The sequence below is a fragment of the Daldinia decipiens genome, assembly GCF_022478715.1.
Source record: "Daldinia decipiens strain CBS 113046 unplaced genomic scaffold F4813scaffold_4, whole genome shotgun sequence".
Taxonomy (NCBI): Eukaryota; Fungi; Ascomycota; class Sordariomycetes; order Xylariales; family Hypoxylaceae; genus Daldinia; species Daldinia decipiens.
In genome coordinates, this window is record NW_026054547.1 from 170692 (window position 1) to 182102 (window position 11411).

Genomic DNA, 11411 nt, shown 5'->3' on the forward strand with positions numbered 1-11411 from the left:
TAGGCTCCCGATCCGAACCATTCGTTCGGGGTTTTTAGATCGTTCTGGTTTTAAAACACGAGTGTTTGTCTCTTCTAGTAATGCCAAGTCAGGGATGCGCCATAGCTGGGTAACCTAGAGATGTACATATATGAGTACCTATATGAGGTAGGTAGCCGCTCGCCTCTACAAGATGCCCAGTTCGTTCAAACCGTAGGCGTAGAAGTCTGATGCAAGTATCCTAGTTGGGGTTTTGTTGATTGCTTGCGTGGCAACTCGGTGATTTTTCATGCTCGCTGCCATTGACGTTGTCACCACTCACTTGGCTTGGCTTTGAGCCATGATTTGTTTGACAGGTTCGGGGTTGTGAAATTTAGGTGTGCACGACAGAGCCGCAACGTCTCATTTTTGGTTTGTTTCTTGCATCGGATTGCCCGAGTTATTATCACTCAAGGTTACAAAAGCGCGTGGTTGCCTCTCGTTGGACCGTCTCGCCGTTTATATATCCGAGTGTTCTCACCTTGTTTAACCAGACCAGCAACCATCACTCCTACCCTATCCACTGGTCGGTATAGTAGGTACACACAGACACTTGCCTTGGTCATATGTAAACGTCGTTAGTTATTTCTTCGGGAAATAATCTTGGTCGTGACTGGGAGTGTGACTCGACTCTTACAAACAACAGTCACCTGCTCAGGCACCGAACCAACCACCTTAAGTCAGGCTTCACTTAGTCCTACTCGGCTTTCCCTGACATACCTATATCTATTTAATCTTTAATATTGCAACTATCAACCTACATACATAGCCTAAAAGTACTATACTTTCTCTAATCCTAGCTTTTCATCGCTTATCAATATGCCTTCCAAGACTGAAGACACTACTACCGCTACTCCTACTCTGGGCGAGGAGATCAATATTGCTATACGCCCCTTACACACAAAGCTCAACAAGCTAGTTACCCGTCGCTTACGTCTAGCTCTCCCTCCATATTCTGATGATGCGAAGAACTATGTCACAGGGCTACTGCACATCGCGCCCATCTACCAGGCCTTCGAGAGGGAATGGGACCACATTTTAGAGGACTCCCCTGCTACTGCAAAGATAGAGCCTCGGATACGTTCGCTCTTAGCAGACATACGCATAGAGGGCTTTGCGCGTTCGGGACCCCTACAGGAGGATATCGTTACGCTACTCGGGCGGAACGATGGCTTCGTACGCACACGAATGGAATCGGTGTCCCATGCGCCTGTGCTGGTCGAGTTTAAGAAGCATATCCGCGAGGCTATTCAGGCGCATCCCCACGTCCTAATCGCTTATGCTTGGATCATGTACATGGCGCTCTTCGCCGGGGGACGATTTATCAGAGCGTCGCTCGAGCGCGTCGACCAGAGCACCGGGTTCTGGTCGAGTCTAGAATCCTCCGACAAACCCGAGCCCGAGTTTAGAATGCCCGGTGCTTATGACGCCTTTTGCGTCAAGGATGTTCTTCGAAAGCAACACATGCAACCACCGCCTCTGAACTTCTTCCTCTTTGACACGCCGGAGAATGGCGAGGATTTAAAGAGGCTGTTCAAGGAGGCGCTAGAAGCGGACACTTCGCCCCCGGAGTCAAAGTTGACGGAAGAGGAGCGCGCCGAGGTAACAAAGGAGGGGCTGACTATCTTCGACTACATGATCCGCATCGTGGGCGAGTTAGACGAGATCTGTGGCACGGAGTACGAAGAGCAAGCCGCGGCCGCCGCAGCGAAGTAGAGATCCAAAGGGAGGCCGCCGCCGGTGAGCTTGAAAAGCCGCGATAGCGTGGTCATGGAGAGGGAGAAGAGGATGAAGGCGGCTGCGAAGGGGAGAAGAGTTGGAAACGGCGTGAAGAGGGGAGAAACCGCACCTCCGGATTTGGGCGAGGGTAGCAGGGGCGGAAAGGGGACCGTGAGATTTCGAGAGACGGGATGGAAGACCCAGGATACGGAGGGATGGGAAGACTGATTGAATCATGGGTAGGAATGGGGTGTCCGGGCATTGGGTTGGTGTGAATATGAGATATCCTAAACTGCGTTTTCAGGGAATAGACTTGGGGTTTCTTTCATAGATACGGTTTACAGGTTGTATGCTAAGAATTACTTGTCAACCCAGGGCTTAACTATGATTTGGTAACAAGTGCAAGACAGTTACGCAGCGCCGCGGATAAATTTGTATTTATTAGGTGGGCTGTATCTTTCCACCAGTGGATTGAATTATAAGACAAGCATAGAGAAAAAGGGCATTTAATATAAATATACCTAAATAAAAACCATTCAAGATTAGTCGTATCAGCCAATCTCTCTTGAACCAAGATATATTGGCAACTTACTATTATACTTGACTTTCCCAACATACTGGTCGATAGTATTATAAGCTTGGTAATAGGCAATTTCAGACTTGAATCGTTTCACAGCATCCAAGATGAATAGGAGTAGACACCATAGTCAACAACCCCTACAAACTAGACACAAGACTCAACTACGAAGTCTTTACTTATTAAGATTTTGCAAAACTTTTTTCTGTAATGTTTCAAAACAAGAGCTCTAGCTATAAAGCCCTCGAACTACTAAATACGCTGCAACTATCTGCAACTAACTAGCTATGCTGTCTAATACACATGGTATGTAATGCAATGGTGGGCAGGGCGCGTAGTCCCCACCTCTTTCTCTATCCGTCTGTCCGCCTCGCAGGACGGAGCTGGGTATCATCAAACGCTTTTTATGAACGAGAAAAATAAAGTGCTGGGAAGGGGGATGGGATGGGATGGGATGGGATGGGATGCCGGTGGGTGGTTATTAGTTGTCTCTTGGTGGGTATGAGACGTGGTAGGGTCCGTGTATGTATGAGGTATGTAGGTAGGTATGTAGGTAGGTACGGCAAATTCCCCCTTTTTGAGTTAATAATTCTGAACACTTGGGATGTGCTGGTCGTGTACGTTCTGGGTAGGGTATGGTTGAGTTAATTACAAGGAATACGGCATTGACGTGAACCGTTATGAGTGTATAGCTGTGAATTATTATCATTCGTAGAGGTTGTTCGTGGTATGTGTGGGAATAGTGTTTCTGGGATCCTTATTAGTTGAGATATAATCGTGTTTTGGCCTTATATTGGATTCTCCATGCCGACGGGCGGAACAGGCGGTACAACCGTCGCACTGCTCTCGCCGCTCTGGGAAACAGCGGCAGCTTGCGTCACGCTAGGACTGGGTCTTCCGCCGCTTCGCGAACTTCCCGCTCCCAGGCCGCGCTTCATCATCTTGCCGAGCACAGTCACGAGCTCGCACGCGTCGTCGTACATATCATCGTCCAGGCCCTCCGTCGCTTCGTACACCTCCGCGATCGTCTGTTTCGCCAATCGTCGGCTTCCCTCTCGGTCGTGGACGCAATCGTATAGGAACGCCGCGTACTCCGTTTTCACGGAAAGTCGCAGCGAGTGCGATCCCCATAACAAGTTATCTGCTAACGAAATAGCCTCCCGGAAGTACTGGTGTGCTGTTGGTAAGTAGTCTACGGACGGTAGGAGAAACGCGGCCGCCGCTTCTGGAGTGAAGTTCGGCATCTGCACTTGCGCCTCGAAGCCGGGGGGCGGTGCTGGTGCGCCTTGCTCATACGGGTGAGTTGGCTGTACCGACGATCGCAAGTACTGGGGCGGTATGAATGCTGCCGGGTTGCTCCTATCCACGCCCTTCCCCTTATCGACCCGTAACGGCTCCGGCGTCATCTCCGCGGCGAGAGCCTGGGGTGTCGTCGCAATTCCCACGGGCGAAACCGGGGGGTTGTTATGAAATAGGACGAATATGTGGTAGAAGGACGCGCGTAGTTTGTACGCGAGGACCTTGAGCTCGACGTAGTCGCCAACCATGGGTAAAACATACTGCTCGAGCATGACGAGGCCCTCACGCGAGAGCCATAATATGTGAAAGTAGAGCTCGAGTGACTGAGTCACGCGCGTGGTATCGAGGCGGCGCTGTTTGCGCGCTTTCACTAACTGCCCGGCTACGTTGATCGAAAGCCCCAATATCTTAAACAGCATCGACGCGAGCAGCGCATTGTTGGGCTCGACAGATTTTGCGAGGCGTCCGAGGAACTTCTGGTCCACCTCGGAGGACGCCATCGAAAAGATCGCCGGAAAGGGGGGGTGGATACCGGGGCCCTAATATTATGTGAGAAATGTGCTTAAGCCTGTTATACTGCGTAAGAGGGTTGAATGGTAATTGCGAGCATAGAGGGTATAGTGATGACCGAAAGGAAATATGGTCTCGGTATTTGCAAGGTTCTTCGTTGTACAGGTAACACAGGTGGATGAGGATATCTCTATGGATACTAGAAAACGTATGATAGGAGGACGTATAGGGGCAATGGTTCGATGTAGGATTAACATACCTCACAAAACCTGCTGCTTCTCAAGAAAGACTTCCTTCCCTAAGAGGCGTGCTGGTCGCGACACAAGCCCAGACTGAACTGCTTCCACTAGCTGCAAACGACTTCGATAACGAATGACTGGCAACGCGACTCAATCCCAATGTAAGCATGAGAAGCAGTGGTTGCTGGAAGAGTCGAAAACACGCGAGTGGACTTAAAGCGTCGTCCCAATTCCGTAGTCCGCGTCGGTCCCTTTTTCTTCTGTTCAAAGTAGACAAACTCCAAGGTCTGATAGAGACGACTTTCCTACACAAAACCTGGTCCAAGAAGTACGACGCAACCAAAATTAAACATTCGAAAATATTACAGTAGACTAGCGTTGCGATGTATTAGCTGGCGCAAGCTCATCGGCCACAGCTACCCTGGTAAGGGCTGCGCTGGCACTGCTATTGGAGGGGGGGATACTGACCAATATGATACAGCGAAAGTAATACAAGGGGACAGACCCAAGTCGCAAGTCCAGAATTGGGCCAAAATGGGCACGAAAAAATAAATTTAGACAAGTTAAAAAAAAAAAAAAAAACCGAGGAGGAAATAGTTTTAGGACGGAGGCTGAGGTAGGGCTGCAGCGGCGGCGACGGTGGTGGTGGCAGGTGTTCTATGACTTATTCGACCGTGAAGCATTTCGACGTCAGTAGCGCGCGCACCCTCTTCCGCTGATCAAGCGAGCGTGCGTACCAGCGAATGGTACAACCACAACAACAACGGCTTAGCCAGGGTAAGTCATATATAGGTAGGTAGGTAGCGTATGTAAGTTAGGTTAGGTACCTAACCTAGGAGATCTCCGCCGGACAGGGGAGGGGGGGAGAGCTGGCAGAAAACCTGGGAAAGCAGGCTGGCCGCTTTTTTCGTGATCCCGAGGAACGAACCAAGTTGAGTGGTGGTTGGTGGCGGTGTGAGGTCAACGAGGGCCTCCTCGATTGGCGAGTTTCCAGGCTTTTGGGACGGATGTGGAGTTTCGATCCGCTACGAGACTGGTCTGGTATATTATAATGTCGAATAATGTCGAAAAAAAAACCTCTTGGCCCCCGCGAACTTCTTTTCTAAGCGGCTCCAGAAGTCGACATTAGCGTTGGGCGTTCTCATAGGCTGTTTTTTATAGCAAGATGTACGTATGTATGCGTAGGTATGTATGTATGTATGTAGTAAGTGGTTGGGCGATGATGATGATGATAATGATGCACGAGCCTCGAACGTTTCTCTGCTGCTTCTTAATAGGAGGGCACGCGGCGCATGTATCTGCATACGTAGGAATATATGTCTTGGCTAACGGTCCGCGTGGAAACGGAATAATAAATAAAAACAGAACTAATTATTCAGGAGAACTGTAGGATGAACTAATGTTCTTTGCAGGAACAGACCCAGCTTCTGATATCGTCTCTCCGTACGGTACGGTTGCATATACACGCGTCCGCGTCGGGTCGTTATGTATTATAAGCGCTCGCCCTCTAGATGCGACGCTGGACTGGGGAAACGCGAGGCCAAGAGGCAAGGGGAAGATAGAGAGGAAAAGGAGATAAAAGAAGATATCGTGTCAAGTGTCAAGAAGCCATATCCAAATAACCAACGAGCCTTGTGTAGTACTGGTTACCGGGTGCAGACAGTTTAGTTTCCGATCTCTAACAAGAGACCTAACGTGCTGTGGGTGACAAGCGAATGAGAGGCCGTTTATCGTGCAGCAGCTTTGATGCAAGATGAGTTGTCCACTTTTGCCGGGGGACTTTGCTAACCTAGTAGGTAGAGCCTAGATAGAGAGAGCCTAATGCTTAGAGCTGTGGTCAACAAAGACCGGACGGGAGGTCTAATTTTGAGTCCAACAAGCTTCCCTAGGATTCGGGTCCGAGACGGAGTTTTCGAGTCTTGGACGCTGTGCAACTTGGAAGTATATAACAATATAATAATTAGGCTCTTGAGACTTTTATGATACTATTTATCAGCCTGCTCTATCGAGTCTCTTAAGTATGGTTTCGATAGAGTTGATGCGAGAGAAAAAAAAGAAAAGGAGTAATTAAAAGTTCGGCTTGACGATCCTAGAAATTACATACATGAATAGGTACTTTTTTTTGGACTTTTATGACGGGTCCAGCCGCCACGCGCGCAAACACGTCCCAAAGAGTGATATTTTCCAGGAACGACAGGGTTCAGGGGACTTATTATCAACGTCTTTATCTCTCTAACTACGTAGCCTCCCATCCCAGACTTTTCTTTTAAGTCTGGTCACTTGAGTCAAACTTGGCGACGATGATTATTACGATATCAAGCCTATTAGATAGTGGCTTCGTCATCGAGACAATGGCCTATACATACATATATGACGGGTTCATTTCTCGACTTTCGAGTCTACCTACATACGGTCTTTGGTGCTTTCTTTATAATTCGAGTTTTAAAGCATGGATGAAACCTCGTACCCCCGTACTAACAAGCTCTCAGGCGTCGTTACATGCTACCTCGGCTCTCTACATCATCATTCGAGTTATTTTTCAACTTGTTCTCGTACTCAGACTTCACAGGACGATATTCTTGTGCCGGTGTCCGTCCCGTAGCTACGGGTTTTTAGTCCACGGGCTAATGCCACGATGCACTGTCTAAGACACTTGAAGCACACTCATGTGGCATAACCCGTGGGGCGCAAAGTCAGAGAGTGGTTTAGTCTCAGGCCAAGCAACGGAGAAACTGTGCGATTTCGTCTCGTAGCCCACGGCTAGCGACGACTGTGCTACGGGAACACGCTCGGGTTATCCATGTGGTGTATTCCCAAGATACAACCAGCTGGGAGTTTATCGAAATCTTAGGTCTTAGGTGCTCTTCTCGCCCAAGCACGACGACATTCTTCGGTTCGGTTCGAAACCGTAGATAGCGCTGATACATACGCGCGCGTCGCATTACCACAGTTTGCTGTGTCGCGGATGCTGACAGGGGAGCCTGGCCGGGGGAAAGCCATTGACCAATAGCCAACAAGGAGAACCAGATCCCGATCCCCCCAACCACCCGATTTTCTTATTCGGCATAGGCTGTAGCTAATAAATAACGAGTTGCTATTAATAATGACGGGCTGGCCCCTCTCGATTTACGTCCATCCGCATGAAAGTCCTAACGAAGAGAAGCATCGTCAGATGGCCTCATAAATCGCTATAAGACAAGCGAGTAAGAATAACTAGGTAGTTAAGAGAACAAGAAGATAGTGTAACTATTGGTTTGCTCCGCGCTGGGTCTTCGAATATGCGGCCTATCGAGTTATCCGTCCACTCAGCGGCGCCCGTCAATCTATTTGCCAGGCTACGGGACCTGCGGCCATCGTCACAATCCTGACTATGTACGTACATAGATGCGGGAAGCTCCATAGCGACTGTCGACACGCGTAACAAACGGGCAGTAGAAACTGGCGGTGAGAAATAACGCAGCAACGCGTTTTGTTTTCTCTTCTTCCTCCTTTCTCCCATGCAAGTGCTGCAGTAGGATCGTTCAGCTGCAATTGGTAACCAGTTCTGGAACTTTGCTGTCTATGGTAATGATGATGTGATCTTCCTACATAGAAGAGGAGGATCGGGTAAGTAAGCTTAGGTAGCTACCTACATATCAAAGGGCAAAACATGCCTTAGATACATACATATAATATAGGAGGACTTGCCAAGTTGTTTTAGTATGTCTACCTGGCAGTTCGTTAGCTGCACGCATGTAATCAGCGTCGTTCTGATTCGATAGCTGCATGTCGCAGCAGCTTATAGTATGTCTGCATGCAGCCCTACAGGCAGGAGGTAATTACAAGCAGCAGAACCAAGGGCTTGATTGGATCAAGTAGAGTGCCCATGATTGACCGAATTTTATTAATCCGGCCTTTTGATTTGTTCAACTTGTATGAGATACATCGTAGTTCGACGTATAAGGGAAAGCATTGCCTGTTTATAGTTTAATAACGGGAGCCTTACTCAACTGATAGCAGACATACATCGACTGATGTCCAACTATAATATGGGCATAGGTAGGCTGATTGGGGAATGCTTTTTAGTGCAATACGTTGACACTTGAAGGACCGGCTTACAAAGGGGGTATACTTGGGCTCCGGGTTTGTATTTGTGCAATCAGCCTTGAACTACTCTTCTATAGCTGTGTAGCATAACACTCGAAGATTATCTGACTATCTCGAGGTCAACCTGTTCTCTGGAAAGGCATTTCGTTATTGTTTTTAATTCATTGATTACTATCTGAGCAGTCCTAGTGTATATTACATTCGTGACTGACTTATACACTCTACAGGAAAATATACATTAAAACGCAGACAAAGCGTTCGTCAGAAGGCCACAAGACACCAAACATCGAATCATAAAGGCTGGCTCCTCTAGTACCGAAAAACATCATTAAATCTGAACTCATGCGCAGAAGGGAGCTTGTTCGCCAAGCTCTAAAGCAAACATAGGGGTATAATCCAGAGCCTGTAATGCTCAATGCTGAATACTAGTTCCAACCTGACGCCATGCTGTAACCTTACCCTTTCATTCATTTACTCGTCGTCATCGAGCTGATCCCAGTCGTCTCCAACATCCGCCCAACCGCATCCCCAACGTCGACCACCCGTTTCGCCACCTGTCCTCAGGTCTGCCGCCTCTTCTCTCCCTTCGCTCCAGCACCGAATCAAATAGTCGTCACCCACCGTCACGAGTTTACCCTCGCTCGTCCAAGCCAACGCGCCGACTTCACTTTCGTGTCCTCGAACAAGTGGCGCTCCCATCCGAACAATTGGTATATCATCGTTGAGTCTGGCTGAGAGATTGGCAGTACTATTGGTCCGGAAAAGCGGCCTGCGCACTGTATTCGAGTCCGCAGATGAGAAGCTTAAGTTCAATGCCGTTTGTTTCTGAGAAACGCCTATCGTAGAATCTTCTAGACTTAAAGAGCCCATCGTACCTAGAAGGTCATTTCTGAAATATCGCTCCTGTGTAGGGAACAACATAGCACAAGAGTCGCTGCTTCCCACAGCTAAAAGTTCACTCTTGCCGTCACGGGCTGGCCTGACGGCGGCTTTGACGTAAAAGCTAGTTGCATGAAACGACGGGTGTCGGAACCCGTACAACGGTCCTAGGCCTTGATGAGGTACCGCATTGTGTCGTCGACGGGGTGGCTCGCCGTTTCGCGTAGAGAGTTCTGGAGCGTGTCCCAGCATGAGATGGGCGGTTGAATAAGCATACACAGTATTGTCCTTGCACACCGCATATAGTCGAGAGGCATCAGTATTGAGTGTTAAAGACGAAATCCCAAAGGGTCTCCAATGCTGATGCGAAGAGGGTGGGGCGGTTACAGATAACGGAGAGGGAACCTTCTGGCGAGACGAATGTATGGCGCGGATATCCCAAAGTTTAATAGAAGCATCCGCCTCACATGCAGTAAGTAGCAGATGCTCTCGTCCCGGGGGTAAAAATTGGAGTGCTGTAACAGACACATCACCAACTCGGTTTGGTAGCTCACGATGCGACGGAATATCACCGGGTCCAAGGTTTGACGCTTGCTGAGCTTGACGTGACGTGCGTACATGAGCATGATATAGACTATTGATAGCACAGCCTTGCTTGGGTGCTGGGCGCCGGTATCGTAAAGAGACTTCACGTTCCTCCGGTGCTAAGATGTCCTGCACTGGCTTCCCCGCACAACGAAGATCCCATATTTGAACACTTCCGTCACGGGAAGATGTTGCGAGGACACTGCCATTGGATTTGCCTGGTTGGAAACGAACTTGCTTCAGAGAGGCGGTATGATTTTGAAGAATCGCAATTGGAGTCTGTGTCATCATATCTATAACTCTTCCGGTTTGATCGCCAGATGCAGTAGCCAGACGGTAATCGTCATCAGAGAAAGACAAGTCGATAATGGCATTCGTGTGGGCCTGGAAACATAGATGAATCTTGCGGAATGGTTCAGATGAATCACCAGACGATTCTAGTAGACGGACTCGACCTTCCTCATCTCCTATTGCCGTCAAGCTGTTCTTATGACAGGCGGCGGCGCAAAATGGTATGCATCGGCCTTGACCGTCATGACTATTGCAGGAATGAACATCATCAGGCTTGCTGTAAAAGTCGGCAGCATCAATCCTCCAGTCCGAGGCTGGACACGACATGAAACAACGTCCAGCCTGAGGCATCCCCCCTAGTTGTCTTTGCGCAAGTTGACCGGCAAAGCCGCGACTCGTCAAAGGTGCGAGCCGTCTTATTGGCATTGGCCATGATGGGAGTTCATCCTCGCTAGCATCATCCTCTAAATCGATATTCTCCTGACTAGAACGAATAGATCTAATTGGGCTGAGCAGGGCTGGCCTGGTATCCGGTGACGCTTCGAATCCAACATGGTTCGACTGGCAGATTAAAGGGGGTCGACAAGGCGAAGAATCGGGAGTATGGTTGAACTTTCGTCTTTTGGGTATTGGTGCATCCACGGCATCGACATTCTCATCCCGGATATGTTCCTCCGAATAAGGTCTCAATGGACTAGAGGGAGCGGGCGTCTGATACCGATTGTTCAACCCAGGGGCGGCGAGATCCTTTAGAGCTTTTCTTGCCGGGCTGATACGCGTAGGTACTCGAGAGCGAGGAGTAAAAAACCGTCGGAACTTCCTGGGAGTAATTGATGGGTTTCTTCTCTCCTTACCATTCATGACCCTGGGCGGCGAGAGGAGCCTTGAATTTGATGCATCGTCGGCCATTATAGCTTCTGCTTCTGTTTCTGTTTCTGCTTCTGCTTCCAAGTCTTCTACTTCCAAGTCTTCTACTTCTGCTAGGTCCACAACTTGCCTCCACAGGAAGGACAGATGCCACCAATGCCCTTAGGTTAAACCCTTGGAACCAGATATCTAGTATCAAGAGGATATAGATGGGGTCAATTTAATATAATAAACAAGAAAGTAAACTAAGACAAGCTTGGATTGACTTGAAGAGGATAACAAAGTGAATTGTAATGGTGGGGAATAGGATGGCAGGTAAGGATTCTGGCCGGTTCGGAGGT

The 11411-nt window shown here is 48.8% G+C and overlaps 5 protein-coding genes across 5 annotated transcripts; 3 read left to right on the forward strand and 2 right to left on the reverse strand.

Annotated features, from left to right (window-relative positions):
• Window positions 1-124: 124 nt before the first annotated feature.
• Window positions 125-2307, forward strand: F4813DRAFT_346625 (heme oxygenase-like protein). Its single transcript, XM_049241865.1, has one exon. The coding sequence runs from the start codon at window positions 838-840 to the stop codon at window positions 1732-1734; it is 897 nt and encodes a 298-aa protein (XP_049103124.1). The 5' UTR covers window positions 125-837; the 3' UTR covers window positions 1735-2307.
• Window positions 2308-2469: 162 nt separating this feature from the next.
• On the reverse strand, window positions 2470-4404 carry F4813DRAFT_346627 (14-3-3 protein). Its single transcript, XM_049241866.1, has 2 exons — window positions 4383-4404; window positions 2470-4181 (listed from the first exon to the last, which is right to left on the reverse strand). The coding sequence occupies exon 2, from the start codon at window positions 4111-4113 to the stop codon at window positions 3103-3105; it is 1011 nt and encodes a 336-aa protein (XP_049103125.1). The 5' UTR covers window positions 4114-4181; window positions 4383-4404; the 3' UTR covers window positions 2470-3102.
• Window positions 4405-5522: 1118 nt separating this feature from the next.
• F4813DRAFT_346629 (uncharacterized protein) lies at window positions 5523-6233 on the forward strand. The gene has a single exon (XM_049241867.1). It carries the CDS (start codon window positions 5528-5530, stop codon window positions 5750-5752), a length of 225 nt encoding a protein of 74 aa, XP_049103126.1. The 5' UTR covers window positions 5523-5527; the 3' UTR covers window positions 5753-6233.
• Window positions 6234-6516: 283 nt separating this feature from the next.
• F4813DRAFT_219649 (uncharacterized protein) lies at window positions 6517-7042 on the forward strand. The gene has a single exon (XM_049239777.1). It carries the CDS (start codon window positions 6663-6665, stop codon window positions 7008-7010), a length of 348 nt encoding a protein of 115 aa, XP_049103127.1. The 5' UTR covers window positions 6517-6662; the 3' UTR covers window positions 7011-7042.
• A 1313-nt stretch (window positions 7043-8355) lies between these two features.
• On the reverse strand, window positions 8356-11396 carry F4813DRAFT_346631 (WD40 repeat-like protein). Its single transcript, XM_049241868.1, has one exon. It carries the CDS (start codon window positions 11110-11112, stop codon window positions 8920-8922), a length of 2193 nt encoding a protein of 730 aa, XP_049103128.1. The 5' UTR covers window positions 11113-11396; the 3' UTR covers window positions 8356-8919.
• Between the last annotated feature and the right edge of the window lie 15 nt (window positions 11397-11411).

What these genes read in the sequence shown, in the direction of transcription:
- F4813DRAFT_346625 (XM_049241865.1), top strand. Translation starts at nt 838, where the DNA reads ATGCCTTCCAAGACTGAAGACACTACTACCGCTACTCCTACTCTGGGC.
- F4813DRAFT_346627 (XM_049241866.1), bottom strand. Translation starts at nt 4,113, where the DNA reads ATGGCGTCCTCCGAGGTGGACCAGAAGTTCCTCGGACGCCTCGCAAAA.
- F4813DRAFT_346629 (XM_049241867.1), top strand. Translation starts at nt 5,528, where the DNA reads ATGTACGTATGTATGCGTAGGTATGTATGTATGTATGTAGTAAGTGGT.
- F4813DRAFT_219649 (XM_049239777.1), top strand. Translation starts at nt 6,663, where the DNA reads ATGATTATTACGATATCAAGCCTATTAGATAGTGGCTTCGTCATCGAG.
- F4813DRAFT_346631 (XM_049241868.1), bottom strand. Translation starts at nt 11,112, where the DNA reads ATGGCCGACGATGCATCAAATTCAAGGCTCCTCTCGCCGCCCAGGGTC.